This window comes from Hesperophylax consimilis, chromosome 27, assembly GCF_061612785.1.
Source record: "Hesperophylax consimilis isolate HC1 chromosome 27, BYU_Hcon_1.0, whole genome shotgun sequence".
In the NCBI taxonomy this organism is placed as follows: domain Eukaryota; kingdom Metazoa; phylum Arthropoda; class Insecta; order Trichoptera; family Limnephilidae; genus Hesperophylax; species Hesperophylax consimilis.
Genome location: NC_142862.1, coordinates 16019088 through 16038955, shown reverse-complemented (window position 1 = coordinate 16038955; position 19868 = coordinate 16019088). Strand labels below are relative to the sequence as shown.

General features: G+C 33.6%; 1 protein-coding gene across 1 annotated transcript in view; it reads right to left on the bottom strand.

Moving 5' to 3' along the window:
* The window catches only part of LOC149410654 (putative fatty acyl-CoA reductase CG5065), a 93639-nt gene that overhangs the window by 53876 nt on the left and 19895 nt on the right, over nt 1-19868 (bottom strand). The window contains exon 2 of the mRNA XM_089648165.1: nt 6619-6734. Coding sequence (XP_089504291.1) covers nt 6619-6722 — 104 coding nt within the window. The 5' untranslated portion in view covers nt 6723-6734. The remainder of the gene's footprint in view (nt 1-6618; nt 6735-19868) is intronic.

Genomic DNA, 19868 nt, shown 5'->3' with positions numbered 1-19868 from the left:
AACACTGGCCGGAAAAATGGAATCATTTCAAGAATGGAACAGAGACTTGGAAAGCCATTGCAATGGCTTATCTGCCGGATGCACGCCAATGAACTACCATTGCAACATCTGCTATCTTCATTAGATGGACCGACTAGCGGACCTGTAGGTTTCTTGGGACCAATCGGAAGAAACTTAAAAAATTGTGAGAAAATGAAAATTATTCGGTTTGTTCCCATTCAATCATCCATCCTGGAAAATATAACAGAAAAATTAAGCATGGACCAAAATTATTTATATAATATGTGTCTGGCTGTGTCAAAAGGTATGATAACTGTAGATTTGGCAAGGAAACAACGAGGGAAAATGTCTCATGCCAGGTGGCTAACAACTGCAAACAGAATATTACGGCTATATGTTGCAACGCAAAAACCCAACAGAAAATTTGCAGATATTGGCCACCTTTATTGTGAGAGTATATGTTCCAACATGGTTTACCATAAAGTGCAATAGTTCTTGTATAGATGGAGCCCGTAATCTCTGGAAAATGGTTAGCATTTACAGATATCTTTCAGCAGAATTGAAAGCTATTGTCGACCCCGTGATTCAGAGGAACGCATATTTTGCACACCCGGAAAACATTATTCTATCAATGTTAACCGATGACAATAAATGTATAAGGGAGCTAGGATGTAGAAGGATCATTAAATATAGGGCCCTTCAAACTTCAGGAGTGAGAGAGTATATAATTCCAAAAATTAATTTCAACTGCAATAGCTACATAGAATTAATTGACTGCCAGGCCACAGATTTAATTCTGACAGAACTTCCACTCCTGAGCAACGTAAAAACGGACGAATTACTTAAATTGTGTGACGAAGGAAATGTAAATAGGTTCGATTTTCCTAAATTTCCTTGCCACACACAATCAGTGGATAGGTGTGTGAAGTTGACCACAGAGGCGTCTTCTTCTGTTGCTGGTTACAATGCTAGAAAAGGTTATATTTACGCCAAGCAACATTCAAGAAACACAATGCCAAATTTTAATTCTAAGCAAGATTTTAAATTATTACTGTTTTAACAATATGTTATCATTCAATTTTGAGCATCCATTATTTTTTATTCGTTGTATTTTGGTCAAAAATGTTGTTGTACGTTATTGTTTAGTATCTTGAATTTAACCATAAAAAGTGTTATTTTCCCCTTTTATATTTTTAACAAACACATCACATATGCATGAAAAAATATTTATTTTTCTATCTTTGTACTGCAGTTATGGAAATAAAATTAAGTGTGCTGCAAAATATACAATATGGACCCATTGTTTTATTTTTTTCCCAAATCACGAAATCAATTTTTTTTCAAAACTTCCGGCCATTTTAGCGAGCTTAATAGTGAACACCAATTTCATTTATTTTTACGTTTTCGAATAGCTACAGATCATACGCAACTTTTGAGACCCCAGGCGTTTAAAAATAAGGCAATTTTTTTCTCTCTATGGAGAGCGACACACGCTAATGTACATTGCTCGACATTCTTACTTTTGAGTCTCGTCGACGGTACATAATTACACACGCCAAACTTCAAAAGTCATTCGAACAACGAGTGGGTCGAACCACTCGTTGTTCGAGTGGAATGACTCCGTCGAGAATCGAGGCCCTTGGCCTTGATTAGTCTAGCTAGGACTTCTAGGTGATTCCACTTTCCAGTTACAGATTATTTAGTAGATATTTTTATCGGCCGTTACTGTAAACAATACGTGCAATTATTATTTTTAATTCCTATTGTAATAGATTCAATTTTACTATAGAAGAATGGTCACTGTCACCCACCAAATTTTACACCAATCAAAAAAAATGACTTACGTTTGGAAAACTGCGCGATGAAGTACGTAGGAGGTCTTTATTTTTACTATTGTCGGAATTTATTTACTGTGAACAAGATTTGTTTCGACATTGTTGTAATTTATTTATTTATTTTGATTTAACAGATCAAATTCCATTTACATGCAAGATAGTTATTTACAATTTTATTACAATACCGAAAAAAGAAATAAAAAAATATATAAGACGAAATTTATACGATAATATAAGAAAAAAAGACAAAAGAAAAATATATTTATCAGTATAAAGTTAATTAAAAAAATTAAGAAAGTGAAAACCTGTTATGCAGTGATCTACTTAAATAAAGGCATATTAAAACATCAGCTAACATAACATAAGAGTTACCAATGGTGTGTAATCTATTTATAACAGAATTGTAGCCTGAAACCGTAGTACAATTGTTACAATAATACACGCGAGGGAGCCTTCATCTAATGGTAAGAACATGAAAGCAAATCAACGTTAATATATCAGGGCTATCCAACTGATAATTTACAATTTTATACAAAAAAATTCTTTTTTTTCATGTAATAAAAATATCATAATCTATATAGATTCTGAAGGAGTTTCAAGTTTAAAAACATGTATTTACTTTGAAAATCTTTTGGCAAGAGCGTAATTTTTTTTCACCCAAATATGTAGATATTTTAGGACTTATCCCAATAAAATAGTTCTTAGTAGATTGAAAAAAAATTAATTGCTTTTACAATCTTTTGGTAAGAGTATAATATTATTTCAGCAAAGTTATATTTAATATGTTGATATTTTGCAATTTAATTTCGATTTAAAAATGAAATCATTTCAGTGGTATGGGAGAGGAAACATTTTTCTCATTGACGAGATTTATGTTGGGGTGAAGGGTGTTCCTCTTACTGTCCGCGCTCTGACTACTACACAATGTCTTACTATTATATATCTACCTATTGACCTAATTTCTACCTATTAAATGTAACTGTTGTTAGTATCACTTAAACTGGGCAAAGCCCAAGTAAGTGCCGCCCGCAGGGAGCAGAGCTAATAATTATTAGTGCACCTACTCTAGTTCCAATTAGATATTAAGTCAGTTTTGTCAAATCAGTCGAAAAAATTTATTACGTAAATAAATAAGTGCTGCAAATACCTACAGAATAATGCTAGAATGAGTAAAGGCATTTTCATATTCATGAACTTTAATAAATTTCCGGATGTTTTTGTTAGGTGAGCAAAAAATGCATTTCGGAGGTCGTCTGCTAGATGTCATTACATATATTTTTTATGTCCACAGAAGCTTTTTTTCAGTGCACATATCTCTGAAATTATTTTGCACTTCAATAGGAACTGAACCTGTGACCTTCACACCCAGAAGTCAATGCTTTTGGCTGCTGGGCGGGTGACTCGCGAGGCCTTCTTAACATTATATTTGCACTTCAATAGGAGCTGATGAAGTATTGACGGTCGTTTTCATTACAAATGTGAAGAATTTTGTCTCTCGGTTAAGGCATTATTATGAAGTGCTTTTACAGTTGATTGATCACGTCAAATCCCAATGGTATTACAGAATATAAAAAATATTAATAATTTTAATGATTAACCTTGAATATTTTAATCTTAAATCTGGGACTGATTAGATTTTATTTAAAATTAACAATCAATTATTAAAAAACTTATTTACCTAAATCAAATACGAAGTTCCGCTATGTTTTTATAAGTGACAGCAGTTGCGCTTTCCGAAAGCATTACTTGCCTGAAAATGCCACTCACGGACGACCTAAATCAATTCTTTGTAAATGCAATCCGTAGTTAAAAAAAGTGTTAAAAAAAGAAGAAGAAGGTGTGAAAGCGAGATATGTAGGTATAAACGAATGTTAGAGGGAGCGCGGCAATATTAAAAAAAAACGATAATAATTAAGCGAAAATCATAAAAATATTTAATAAAATAGCACGACTCGTTTAAAATAGAGATGAAATTTTCCGTATTATTAGTATTCATTCAACTATTACTAGTGTAGTAATAGTTGAATGAATACTAAGTTTGTATAAGACCTGACAGAAATCGAGGTATGAGGTGTTTATGATAATGAATAGTAAAATTAATATAAAATAAATTCTATTAAGGCCTAGAATGTTATAATAACAGAGAATATTTTATTTGAACAGAATATTAATATGTATGAAAAAGTGACTTTTTAACATTTATAATCTAGCAAAATATTATAATAGAGTAATTAGAAGTGAGTTTATTATTACCTTCAAAATTAATTCTTCTTGGAATAGCTGGGCAAGTATCGCAATTTGGCTTTAGCAAAACAGGGCTGTCAACGATTTAATGATACTTTTGGATAAGAAATAATATTTTTTAATAAAATTATTTTATTATTATTGTTTTGTTTCCCGACTATGCACCGGTGCCGAAGGGATTAATGATGCTAATTCCTTACCAGTAGAACAAGTATGGCATATCCACATACGCCTGTAATCTAAAATCTAGTCATCCAAAGGGCCACCCATTTCTGCACAGCATTGAATCAGGATTTTCAAATTATTTTGGGGCCCCAGATCATAGGTGACAACTAATTCAATTGACTTGCTATTGGTAATAATAATAATAAGTTGTACGTAGTGCCTACACCTATACTAGATCGCCATTCAGAATAGAAACGCAGCTTGAAATGGCTTTAACCGTGTTTGGTGATCAAATCTTAATGACCAGGTACTTCCCCAACTTTCTCTTCCCCATTTCCTTCCCCTTCCCACTACCATCAATTGAGGATGCCATAGTCTCACTGGTTCGCGCGGTATTAACATTAAAAAAGAAATACCCTTCCAGAGGTGTAGATAAAGAAGTCCCAGAGATAGGCCGTAAGTTCATCGTTCCAGTATCTTCTGTCTTTTTCGTTTTTAGTTAAGACGTGTGCGAAGGAAGAGGATGGTCGTCGATGGCGTACGTACTTTCTTTCTGTGGGACTATCGCCCTGGAGAAAAATCATTACTGAAGATCGAAATGTTGCTTTCAATGCTTTTAGTTTTGCTGCGTTAAGTGACCAGTCCTGCCAGGTACCATCAACCATCCTCTTCCCCACCCCCATCAGCCTCATAAAAACCCCAAATGGAGATAATAATAAAAATAATATTTAGATAATTTGTACAGCACCGTTTATTGGATAAATCAACTCGTATTAATACATTAATATGAAATCAATTTTAATCGGAAGAACTTTATTTTAAACAACTTTTGAAGATTATAGGTACACAACAATGTAATATATTATATTGAGACCGTTACATATTTATTTTTCTGTGTCTTGTTCTGTTTCATGTTTCGTTAATATATTTTTTATTGAATACCGCATGAGAGTCCCAACTCCTCCCAATCGTCTGGAACCAGTGAGACAGTGGCATCCCCAATTTGGGTATGTTTATATCGTGAGGCTGAAGATAGTGGGGAGGAGAAGGAGACGAGGAAGAGGAAGGTAAGGGAGTGCCTGGCAATTCAGATCTCGTCCAAAACCATTTAAATCAATGTTTCATTTATGAAAAGTGGTCTTACACCAGAGCGATACTGAGAGTGTCTTGTCCCTGGAACTTGCAGGCGCCAGGATTTGAACCTGCGAACTCCCGCTTGCTACATAGTTAATTGCCTTACCCCTCGACCTATAGATATATATATATATATTTCCTTAATGCTCTATCGCAGAGGTTCCCAAACTTTTTTGCCCCGTAGACCACTTGACAAAATTTTTTTTTCCATAGACCCCCTGCCTGCCGATTATTGAATTTTCCTAGAACTATTAACGTCCCATGTGATAATCATTTATTTTTTTCGTAAAAAGATTCCCTTCCCTTGCCTGTCCAACAACCGGGTGGCGGTATAGTTCCTCTGTCTTTACACTGTGCAGACAGGGGCGCCCTTTTGAGGAATTATACCAAACGAAAATGAAGCAGGATAAGCAACGGGAATTTCTTTCTGCAGCTGGCCCTACAGAACTGCCCCTTAAGTTCTTTGTAAGGGCTTATTCCAGTCAGTTCTTCTTGTCACACGATATCCGATTCTTCAACATTCCATTTCCACAGTCAAAATGTCCTTAAACTTAGTTTTGAAGTCTGTGTGAAGTGCATTTAAATGTTGAACGTCATTATTTCTGATGAGAAAAGGAAACCTAGACTCTATTTATTTACCTCAATTAACAACTTTACGAAATATAAAAATACAAATATCAAATAAGTAATTTCTCAGTCTATTATATTAGTGTTAGGTCTATTGTGTCATTTACGGAACTCCTAAATGTTGACTTGAGGTAAATGGGAGTCCGCTCGTATGTACCCCCATTTGAATCTCGTGGACCCCCAAATATTATCTCGCTAGACATAGACCCCCAGCAAACCGATTTCTACACCAGGGGGTCCATATAGACCACTTTGGGAACCTCTGCTCTATCGAATAACAGATTGCATCCATCGGTTCGTCGATCAATAATACAAAAATAGATGCAATAGGCGCAATGTGCAATGCATTTGACCGATGAAGGTGATGCTGCGTTAAAATGTATACCTATATTATTTGTATTGCTTATAGGCGGAAAATAAGCAGGACCATAATTAGATTAACACTGTTTATTTTTAATTTGAGAAATTTAGATACAGTTCCGCTCGCAGAGGACAATTGGAAATACACGTGCCACTATTTAATCCTGATATTTATTTGAATACTCCCGGTAGTAACCCTGGGAAATTGGAACTCTTATGCGGTTTTTACAGACTAATTGAAAGTTAAACATACCTGAGAAGTTTCTCAATAAGCACCTTCCCAAGGAAGCCTGTCCCCCCGGTGATGAGGATATCCTTCCCGGAGAACACTTCCGCGATACGATCTGGTTCAGCCATCTCTATTATTATCTGAAAAAAAAAACATTTTCATCAAACATGACATGACTTAGTTTTAACCACTTTTATTATTTAGATATAACTGATATGTTTCGTGAGTAATGCTCACCTCATCAGGATTTACTTAAGATAAAGAAAGATAAGATTTAAGAAAGTCGGAATCTTAATGACGTAAGTGAAAAGCAGTGCACAAAAATATGCGACGCGCGGCACTGGTGTATTGGACAGACCTACAGTTGAATTTGCCCTGGCAAATCTCGAAAATAAAGTAGTAAACTTAACGACATAAGTGAAGAAGTCGTGTCAAAAAATATTCGACCCTGCGTAATGGACGGACCTACGGTCGAATTTGCCCTAGCAGACCTACAAAATTGATCTTTCCGTGAGGAGTGTTTTAATTATTTCTTATGAACGTATTCCTAAAATATCATATGTTTCTAGATTAATATATCGGGAAGTTACTAATTCATCGGCTAGAAAAATAAAATCTTGTGCTTCCGCTAATTTTATAACAATAAGCAATAATTAGTTGCCTGAAATATCAATACAAATTGAAAATATCTCTTGAGTAAAAATAAATGCTGCCAACGGGAATTCCCAATTTCCAAAAGATGGCGCTGTTTAAAAAAAACATGTTTGTCCAGCAGATGACGATGTTTTTTTGTAAAAACATGTTTTTCCTTGTCACAAATGACATCTATATAATATAGGTATAAACACGCGTATTCGAATGCAACGTTGTTGTGTCAAAATGTCAAAATATTCCGTGAAGAACTTTCAGAGACTAAATATTTTGAACTAACGAACATTTATATTTTTATTTATATATATGAAATAAATAACTTAGTATATATAATATTGGTTATTTTAAAAAGTGGTAAACACTTTATTCATTTTATTTACATTAAAAAGTGAATATGTAATTATATAAGAACCGATTATATACAGGGTTATCCAATAAGAGGTGTTATTTTGATATTCAATCGTAAAAGATCAATGGTTTCGTTGCTTGTGTGGCACATAGCGTCGTTTTGTTGAAACTAAACGTTGTCCAGATCAATACCATCCAATTCCGGCCATAAAAAATCAATAATCATCTCTCGATAGCGCACTCCATTAACCGTAACTGTTGCTCCAGCCTCATTTTCAAAAAAGTAAGGTCCAATGACTCCGCCGGACCATAAACCGCACCAAACAGTCACACGTTGACGATAGAGAGGCTTTTCAACAATAACTCTTGGGTTTTTCGAGCTCCAGATGCGACAATTTTGCTTGTTGACGATGCCACCGAGGTGGAAATGGGCCTCATCACTCAAGATGATTTGCATTTGATTCACTCAAGTGAATTTTAATAATTTAAATGCGTTGTTGAAGCGTGTATCGTTTCATTTTTATTAATGGCGTAGTTTCTACTTGTCAAATGTCAAAAAATAACAGCTTCAAAAGTAACATCTACCAAAATAGCGGGCTATTCAAAATAACACCTCTTATTGGAAAATCCTGTATAACTGTTCCTGTAACTGATTCCTAAATATATTAAAATTAATAGAGGCACACACATAGGAAATAATAGTCATTTTCATTGAAGAAGAAGATAATACTAGTAAACTCAACGAAATATGAATTATACCAAGACACAGAAAAATAAAAAGATAAAGGTAACAACTAGGAATTGAACCCAGGATCTCTTGTCTTACCGGGAAAGGCGTCTTAAACCACTTGACCATGAGGACCTATTTATTAAGCGTCATATTTGTCGATGTCATATTTCAAATTCAAAATTAACAATATCATCTCATAATAGTCATGACACTAGCACAGGAGGTTATGTAAGATTAATTTTATCAATTATTCATTCTTTGACACAGGTCCCTACTACAATATACCAAATTAATTATATAATTTAGTCAATTATTGTTATTAAACTATATGTTGGCATTGTCTCTTAATGTTAAGGAAAATGGATTACGTAAATTACTTCTCCGAACCACACATCGTCATAACTATTATTTACTGCTCCTTGGTTCGCCCCCATCTTGAATATGCTTGTGTTATTTGGTCTCCTTTTTATGCTGTCCACATTCGACGCATTGAATCTGTTCAACATCGGTTCTTAAGAGGGATTGCTAGGAGGCTAGTATTAGAAAAAGGCAAATACTCATATGATGAAATTGAACTAACTCTAAACCTCTCTTCTTTGGTAAGTCCGTCGGGAAAGAAATGACCTCATTTGCTTCTTCAAAATTATAAATGGTATTATTGATTCACCTACTCTACTGCAACTCATTCCCTTTAATATCCCCTCGCAAAAACTCAAAAGAAATAATGAACTGCTCTTCCTCAACCATCATTCGACAAATTATGGATATTATTCACCATTGTCCAGAATGTGTAGACTGGTCAACTCAAGTCAAAACCTCAACTTTTTTGGGATAAGTCTGAATGATTTTTGCCAGTCGCTAAACAAGTGACGGAATATTTAAGTGTCCTGTGGTCCTGACCCACGGCGTATTCTCGACTTGTCACTTTATTTTCTTATATTATATCTACCATATGTCATTGCTTTCATGTACCTTTGTCTACTCCTGTATTTTTTTTTACTTTATTCGTGTTATTATTTTGTAATTTGGACGATGTCCGTTAATAAATAAATAAATAACGCATTAGAGATAAATACCCGGCGTCATCAGGGACTAAACATTTTCTTTCACTAACCATCATGTCAACTCACTTAGGGGTAGGCAGATAGTACGGACCGTCAAACGATTCGGTCCTGGTACACACTCCTTGCTTTATTCACATCCATACATCGTCTCATACATAACCTTCTGTTATTCCAACTCTTGACTTGACTCCGAAATATTTGATTATGATACGCCATGTCTTTCTCTGGCGTCTCCGACTTATTCTACCATTCATTGAATTATTTATATCAGGCACCACTTAATGTTTAATATTCTTCCAAATCTTTAAAAAGTTAATTAAGGTTTATGTATTGACAGACGATTGTCTTAATATTTTTCATCCTTGTCCTTTCTTAAATAATAAGATTTTATATAAGTCCCATTTGCTAAAAACTGAATATCACCCTATCTGTCTTTATTATCTACTTTGCTTCTTCTTTTGAATAATTATTAATGATTAGTTATGGTTCAAATATTGTTACAATATACTCTCAAATTACCCATCTGGTAACACATCTAATAGGCACTCATTTTTTCTTTAATTTTGAAATATTTTATGTTTTTATGTAGAATTACTTTATGTTTGTGATACTCTTATGTTTGCTTCACTCTAATGTAAATTCTTAACCTCGATACAGGGTTAGTCGTAGTGAGGTTGATTTTTATGTGAAAAAAAAGTGTTTTATGTATAGTGAGATGCAATAAATAAATAAATTCATCTGTAAACTCCTTTCTGCGTGCGTTCGCTCTATAGCTAAGCTTTTTTGCCTCTCGTATAAAACCTAATTTGTATTCCTATTATTATTTATGGTATTTAATTGTCATTTATAAGATATTGATACGATGAATCACCATGCTAGGGTACTGCCTGTTTCATTGTGACCAATACATTACAATTATTATATTTATGTTTTTTTCTCTCGTTTTTCTCTTTTTTCTATTTAAGAATTTAGGTACCTCCATTGTTTATTAACGCAATATGTTATAAAATGCACTAAAATTGTAACATTTTGTAGATAATGTTCTTAAAAAGGATAAACAATTTAAGAATTAAACAAAAACAAATTACTGAGGGAAATGATTCCCCATGGGGCCTGTGTCATCTCTGAGAGTCTTTTTGAGGAGAGGAAGGTGAGAAAATGGGTCTTGAAAAGACCCATGTTGTAAGAGGGAGGAAACGCAGAGGCCGGCAAATCGTTCCACAGCCGAGCTGTTGAACTCAAGAACGAGTCATAGAAGCGACCCGTTTTCATATGACAAATTTCAACCGTGTACATATTTATTTTTTCAAAAACAGTACAAAAACCAATACATTGCAAAAGCGGTAATCAAATTATGGAAGAAAATTTTATACATAAGTATACAGTTAAAACATATGCAAAAGCGGTAAACAAAATATGGAAAAAAAATTATACATAAGTATACAGTTAAAACAAATACAATATTTCGCGCTTAAAGTCGTTGTAGGACATATGGAAAATATCTAAGTTAGCTGGAATGGAGTTAAATAACCTAGTGAGTCTTCCCAGGGGAATCACCATTGGTAAGTTAGTTCTGGACCTCGGAAGAATTAAAAGCCTGTGTTGGCGGCCTCTCGTGAAATTGTCCGGGACATAAAGTCCTATTTTTGACAGAATGTCTGGAATTGATAGTAAACCATTCAGAAGCTTGTAAGCCATCAACAATAATGCGACGTCCCGTCTGGAACTAAGGCTGCAGATATATGTTGGGCGCGCGTTTGGCGTGTTTCTCGACTATGCACCGGTGCCAAAGGGGTCAATGACGCTAGTTCATCGAAGCATCTTCCATTGTAATACCGATGGAATAGGAACAGCATACCTACCTGACGCCTGTGTTCTAAAGATTACAATCCGTTTGTCAAGAGAGGGGAATCTATCAAACGGACCGCCCGTTTCTGCACAAAGTCAAGATTTTTTTCAAAGTATTTTGGGGCTCTAGACCGGAGGTGGCTGCCAAATTCAACAATGGGGCGCACTTGCGATTTGTACAGGGTCAGCAGTTGTGTAATATTAAATTATCTGCGGGCCCTGTTCAGTTCACCCGCCTTCTGAGAGACAACTTGATTCTGGCTTCGATGGAGCCTTCGTGCCTGCATACTTAATCATATGAAAATCTATCATAGCTTTAACATATTCTCCGATGATATTATATCGTTAGTCATGAGAACCACACGAGAAGCATTGTAACAATAATTATTATTCCACAGTATAGGTATTGTCGTAATATGTCCAAGGAACAATGAAAAGGACTTTATACTCTTAATGGCTACATTTAAGAACATGTGTCAGGACCTAAAGCCTAGAATAAACTGCCACATGATTTTAGAATGATCATCGACTCGACAGAATGTATTATTATTATTGGTTATGCAAAACGAGCGGAATGAAATAGTAAATTTTGAAATAATACACCAATTGCCGAATAGTGGAAGACGTAAAAGTCAAGGACACAGGGCACAGGGGACTGGAGAATTGAACAAGTGAATCTCGTTTTGTAAGGTCGTGGTTGGTTACCATGGGTCCAACAAACTGCTTATAATAAAATATCCATCAAGGTTTTATACGTTTCACTCAGGCCTGTGCGTGTGGAACGAACGCAGCTTTAAAACTGTTGGGTAAATTCGTATTTTTCCACATTTTTTTAAAAGAAAGACTAATATTCCCAGGTTACAAATAACCTGACAGTATTTAAATTTCTTCGCTTTCTTATTCGTACAATGAAGGAGGACGTATTTAGTGGAGAGCTGAACCCTCAACCATGATCTAGCGCCTAATTGATTAATAATAATAACTAATCATTCATTATTCTAGTTTTCATTGCATGTTTTGTATAATCTAATGATTCTCGTGTTGAAGGCAGAGGCGATAGAAAGCAAGACAATATTTCATACTCCTTACTTCATTCAAACACTTCTCATTTCACTGCTGATTCGCCCTTTATGTCCACACTATCCACGCATCTCAATCCGGTTCATTACATAAGATTTTTACATATTAGTAAAATTATCGTACATGGTTTTAAATAATCACGTACCATTCGCGCATTCGTGCCTCCCGACTGCGTACCTATGCCAATTAGATAAATTGATTGTAGTTCTTAGAAGCACATTTCCAACCTTCCTTTCCACATCTCCTCCCTCTCTCCAATCTTGCTAGCATCAAAACATACCTCAGTGGGTGATGGAATAGTCCCACTGACTTCATGCAGACGGGACTGCATACTGTCGGTATTCACATCAGAATTTTTTTAATGACTGCTAACACGCTGTCGACCGGTAAATCGTTGAAATATGAAACCTTACGAAATCATAATTTAAACTTAACAACAACAACAAAATAACAGAGTAATATCGAAGATAATTAATAAGTAAAACGCGCATTACTATATTGAAAACCCAGCAAGACTTTAATCGCTCTCGAAATGATACCGATATCCTTGAAACTGGTACTGGCGTGATTGACAGGAATTTCTCCACACCATGTTGAGAAATTATAATGCTCCGAGGTGATGGTAGCAACGATGCAATAATATTTTATGATTTCTCGTGATCTATGATTGAAACTGAAACTTGTTAGGTATTTGTAATGTTAAAAAATACTTAAGGCGATGCCATATGTAGTAATGCAAAATCATGTGTTTTTGGTTTGAAAATTTGGTCGCCTAGAAATGTTTCAGATGCTTTAATTAAATATTGCGAGTAGAATACATCTTGGCCTTTAAAACAATCGAGTATTTTTTAGATACGTCTTTTTATAAGCCCAGAAAAAAATAATGTAAAGGCCTATGAAAACTGCTTTAAAGTTCAAAATCTTCTACTTACGAACCTATTTTCGGTTATGATTTTATTGTATAATGTGGAAAATTGAGTTATTTATAAAATGATGGAAAAAAAATTAAATATTTATGCCTGAACATCCACAAAATAAAATAAAAGGCACTTTTTGGCCATGTTTCTTTCTGGCATAAATCAAAACAGGCGGATGGTGTTAAGCGGCAATTTAAACCTTATCGCCATCTACGTAAGGGTTGTTATTGATAGTGGCTCAATTTAAAATATTGCACGACGTAGTGCATCGCCTTAATTGACATTCTTAACTTAACTCAAAATTAACAAAACAATAATCAATCTGTCGTCTCTAGTACATCGACGAAATGTAGTTAAATGAGTCTTTTGAAGTAGAGTTCTCCCTCGAACTTCAGGGTTTGAATCCTCTGCTAGCTTAGTCTCCTCCATTACTGCACAAGCAACGTTTTCCGTTTATAATAGCCAAAGTAGTAGTAATTCAATTCAAATATTTATAACCCTGAAGCGTATTTACAAAGCCTATACCATTTGAGACACGTTGATAAAGATATATAATCGTGGGTTACTGCAAAAAGTTAACAACCACGGTTTTTGGTTTTTTGAGTTAGCGATGATTTTAATATTTATGTATTATAATCTATGTCTGAAATAGGTTTGGATCTCGCTCTTATGTAGTTAAATAGGTTTAGAGCTGTGATGTTTTTTTAATAAAACTTTATAACTTCATTTTTTATAATTATTGTAAAATAAGCATGTTTATTCAAAAAACAATAAACTAATGATTTTTTAAAATTTAACATAAACATCATTTCCCAAAATCCTGACTTAAAAATGAAGATAAAACTTTAAAATTGAGTTTACTTCAAAACAACCAACATTGTAGTAGTAGGTAACCCCACGAAATTAGCTTTAGTTTTCAAAATCGAACCCAACCCAAGCTAACATAACCATGAATGCATCAGAATAGACTTTGTTTTCATTACGTATTTTCAAATATCAGTAATAAAATTAAGTCTGAAATTGATGAGGCTTTGTAAATGATTTTGCGCCAAAACAAAAGCTACTTATGATTGTCGTCATCGTGACTGAAATGGTAAAGGCTTTGTAAATACACGCATTTAGGCGAAGCTTAATGCTAAATAATTATTTTGATAATTCTTAATAACGAATTGGTTTACATTGTGAATACCAAAAAATATGCTTTAGACAAATTGAAGGTTTTCCTATCGTTTCGCTTCAGTAGAATACAAATAAAAATATAAATTACTCAATAAAAAATATAAATGTAAACTAATATTTTTTTATTTTCAATAGAAATGTATGAACGCGTAAAAGAAACAACTTTTAAAAAATATAGTATTATAGCTAAGGTTATATGTGACAGTTTCACTTGATTAACTTTTTGCTTTCTTATAAAATTATTTACAAAATAAATAAAAACCAGTTTGGTGCTTGAAATCGAACGTTTCTAGACTGCGTTCGTCAAGCGATTTTAATGCCTATTACCTACAATATAAGGTGTACCAAGAATATACACATTTTTCGCTAGTAGCTTCCTCTTAAAAAATCCCATTTTAACTCGACTCACAACTCAACATACACAATACAACCACGAGAACGCTTGTTTTGTCAAATAAAAAATAAACAATATTAAAGTTTGTATAATTTTACAATATATTTTTGCCATTCATCACTGCTCAATAGTAATAATTGTTGGCCCATTTCATTTCGCCTGACGGGTGATAATTGGTGAAAATTCGGTATTCTGCTATTTGTACTGTTGGTACCTACTGTCGACTGAGACGGTAATTATCGCTTTTACTTTCATTCTATGTTTCGTGGGTTTCCAAGGCTGCCGGTATTCTGCGATCATAGCAAAATTGAGACTTATATTTTTCACTGCCGTCAATAAAGGCATGAATCTCGTAACGATTATATCTTGTAAAACACGTAATGACGGCCTCCGTGGTCGAGGGCTAAGGATCTCGTCTAGCAATTTGAAGGTCGCGGCTTTAAATCTATATCCAGAGTGGAAGATAGTTATAAAGGGAGTTATTTATATTTAAGATTAATTAAATCAGGACCTTACCGTTAAAATATTTTATAAAACCATAAAAAATGTTGTTAAGAACCAGATTTTATTTTTCAAGACGTTCAATTAGTAACTTCCCGAGGGATCCCTCTAGAAATATTTTAAGATTTTAATATCAGAAGTAATTAAAATAAACCCCACGAAAAGATCGATTTTATAGGTCTGCTAGGGCAAAGTCGTCCGTAGGTCCGTCCATTTCACCAGGCCGCGCGCCGAATATTGTTTTTACACGACTTGATTACGACACTTATGTCGTTAAGATTCTTATTTTATTTTAGAGATTTGATAGGACAAATTCAACCGCGGGTCTGTCCAATACACCAGGGCCGCTCGTCGCATATTTTTGTGCACGATTGCTTCACTTACGCCGTTAAGATTTTGGCTTTATTTTAGGGTTTTGTCTCTGCGGGTGGAAATCGAAACTAGTTTCATTCATATGAATTTCATCTCCTAAATGTGTTTATCGTTCATTTGCGCATGTTTGCCAATTTTTATTTTTTATTTTTTTATTTATTTAGTAGCTATATTATACATTTTTTTTACATTTTTATAAGAATATATATATATAAAAAAATAGATGTTGATTATATTCATAGTCCTCCTCACTAGGAGATCCTGTGCTGAGGGGGACTAGGTTTTGGATAAGTTATTCAGCGACTTCTATGGTATGACTCCATGTTTTGGGTAAGGGTTTCCAGAAACTTCTACGACGATGTTTTAAATATGCTAGTAAGTTCTTTTTCCGGTAATTCCTTAAGCCAAGATTTAATGTTCTTAATGCAGTTGTTTTTTGTTTTGATTTGTTTGATACTAAGTGGGAGTTTGTTATATACCTTTACTGCTAAAAATTCAGAGCTTCTTTGTCCAAAGGTAGAGTTACACTTTGGTATAGTTAGTATCTCTGTTTGTTTGGCTCTGGTTTTATGAGTATGTGAGGTGTTTTCCTGAGAATTATTTTTGAGGTGTTGTACCAAAATGTTTTTGGCATAGATTTTCTGTATGCTTGGAACGTCAAATTGTTTAAAAATTTCTGTTGTTGACGTCCTTATAGGAACCTTTAGTATGGTCTTTATGATGCAATTCTGAGTTACCTTCAGCTGTTTTATATGTTTTGATACTGCTGAGCCCCATCCTATTATTCCATATTCCAATTTGGAGTGGCATAAAGCATAGTAAACTCTCTTTAAATCCCTAGCTGACAAAATGTTCCGTAATTTTTTGAAGAAGTAGATGAGTTTAGTTAATTTTTTTGAAGTTCGATCAATGTGTGAATCCCAGTGTAGTTTATCGTCAATTTCAATACCAAGATATTTTATGCTTTTGGTTTGAGTTATAATCGAGCAGGAACATTGAGGAAATTTTTTTTGACATTCATGTAGTTTGAGTATATGCTCATTCATTGGTTGTCCTCTTTTGTTTTTGGAGAAAATTAAATATTTGGTTTTATTCACATTTAATGTAAGGGAGTTTGCTTTAAGCCAGTTTTGAAGAACAGTTAGGCCATGTTCAGCCTCCTTATATGTGCTTGTCCAATCTTGTTCATGGAATAAAATTACAGTGTCATCTGCAAAGCTCATTATGTTTCCTTTGATGGGAAGATTCATAAGGTCATTTATGTAAATTAGAAATAGTATAGGTCCTAATACGCTTCCCTGGGGTACACCGTACTTAATTGGTAGAGTTTTGCTCCTTCTTTTACCAATTTGTACAAATTGTTCTCTTCCCGTTAAGTAACTTCTAAGTAGGTTTAGGGTTGTTTCGGTTATTCCATTTTTTTTTAGTTTTAAATACAGTATTTCGTGGTCAATGGTATCGAAAGCTTTTTGAAGATCAATGAAAACTGCTTGGCATTTTTTGCCTTCATCCAATTTTCTAATAATTGTATTTGTTACATTAGCTATAGCGTCACCAGTACCCAGGTTTTCCCTAAAACCATACTGCGTAGATGATAATATTTTATTAGAATCCAAAAATGTAAGCATTTGTTTTTTTATAACTTTTTCTAATATTTTTGATAGTGTAGTTAAAATACTAATTGGTCGATAGTTTGATACATCATTTTTGGGACCGTTTTTATATATTGGAATGATCGTAGCAATTTTAAGACAAGCAGGAAAAATACCATTTGATATTGACAGATTTATAAGATACGTCAGTGGGTGGATTAACTCATTTTGTAGATATTTAATTGATTTGCTTGATATCAGTTCATTTCCCGATGAAGTATTTATATTTAGGGAGGCTATAATATTTCTTATTTCATCACTTGTTATCTTGACAATATTGAGGCTGTTTTCTTGATTTACATCGTCAATCCTCACTGTATTTTCGATAGTACTAATTGAATTTTGTTTAATTTTATTTGCTAAGTTTGAGCCTATATTGCAAAAATAGTTGTTTATAAAGTCAAGAAGTTTGTCCGGGTGTTCTGTAAAAGATGTGGGAATCTCATCAATGTTTAATTCCTTAATGCTATAGTCATTATGTGAGGCTTTAGCATTAGTTATTTCATTTATGATCTGCCAGAGTTTACGTGAATCATTATTACATTCATCAATTTTGTTTTTATAGAATGTTTCTTTAGCATAACGTATTACATTTTTACATGTATTACGATATCTTTTGTAGAATCGAAGTGTTAGGATATCATAAGGGTTGTTTTTGACTTTTTTGTGCAGTTCATCTCTTTTTCTGATTGAGTTTATAATTTTCTGACTAATCCAAGGTTTAATGTGTAAATTTTTATGAGATAACTTTTTTTCTATGGTTTTGGTGTTTGATAGGATAATGTTCTGTAAAACTTCTATAAAATAACTCCAAGCAGTATCAGTATCATCTTTTTCCAGAAGGCTTGTCCAGTCATTCACTGTTAACTCGCATTTGACGTTTTCCCAATTTGTTTCAGACTTCGTTAGGAGTGATTTCTTTTTTTGGTTTACATATGTATTTTTTTTTGTAATAGATAGAATTATTGTATAATGGTCTGTCAGTGTGGTAGTACAAATAATGGCTTGAGTTTTTCTATTAGTTTTACAAAAGATATGATCAATGCAAGTTTTGCTTTCATATACACGTGTTGGTTTATCAATTAGGCTTTTATATCCATGGTATGCTAGTGTTTGCATATAATCAAATTTTTTTGGATGGCCATTTTCAAGAATATCAATATTTATATCACCGATGATAAATACATCTTTAGTTCTTTTTAGTAGACTTAGTTGATTAGATAAGGAGTTGAGGAATGGTTCTAGATTTTGTGTAGAAGGAGATCTATAAATTGCGAGTATTGTTGTGTCATTACCGATTGATATACTTAGACAGTTTGCATTATTGATACAGATCTCTCTGACATCAGCTTCTATATCTTCTTTAATATATACGATGACACCATCATTTTTTGTGTTGTTCATTATTGTAGAGTAAGGGACATAATTACCAATTTGTAGGGGGTAGTATTTATCAGTTAGCCAACATTCAGTAATAATAATAATATCCCATTTTAAATTTAAACTTTTCATCAATATTTGTAGTTCGTCAAAGTTTTTATTGATACTTCTAATATTCTGGTGCATTATGTTAAAATTATTGTTTATGGATGATATGTTCGGTATGTTTGTTGTTAGTGCGTTATTCATTTTCTCAATTTAAATTATTAAGTGGATTAAGTAATGTTGTTCATATTATTCACTAAATTATGTTCACCATATCATCAAGGTGCTTAATGTAGATAATTTTATCATCTTGTTTTTTGCGTATCATAACTTTACCCTGTTTGTACCATACATATTGGTAATTTTTTTCTTTTGATAATTGTTTTGTTTTCCATAGGATTTCTTTATGATACGGGCTTAATTCTTCCCCGATGAAGATTCGAGATGTCGCCAGATCCTTGATTTCATTATAATTTATTTCCTTTTTCTTATCAAGGAGGGAATCTCTTTTTCTTTTATCGGAAAAGGTCACAAGAAGTTTAGGAGGGGCTTCATTTCGTCTGTCTGAGACTCTCGTGACGTCAGTTATATCAGTGTGTAAGAGGTGGATTCCAGCTGCGGCAGCAACTTTTTTAACAATTTCCAAAGGTTGTTCGCGGTTTTGTTGTGGAATTCCTGCTATTTCCAAACTATTAGATTTTGATAACGTTTCCAAATCAGAAAGTCGGATTTCAAGTTTTTTAATTATCATATTTTTTTCCATTTGGTCTTTTTTTATATTTTCAAAATCTGTTTGAATCGCTCGATTTAAATTATTTGAGACCTCGATTTTTTTTAACATCTCATCGTATTGAGCACTGATAAAATCAATACTTTTAGTAGTTTCTGTAGTTTGTAAATCAATTTTTGTAAATATATCTCTTTTCAGGGTTTCAAATTTTTTATCAATGTATTCAATAATCTTATCCATGTTCAATTTATCTTCCGAAATTATTGGGGTTTTGCTACGTGTGCTAGACATAACTATTTTAGTAAGTTCACAAATGCCCCTCTTTAATTATGCTTGATGAAAAATTGATGGTGGCAAGCACTATTTAATATTTGTTTTATTGC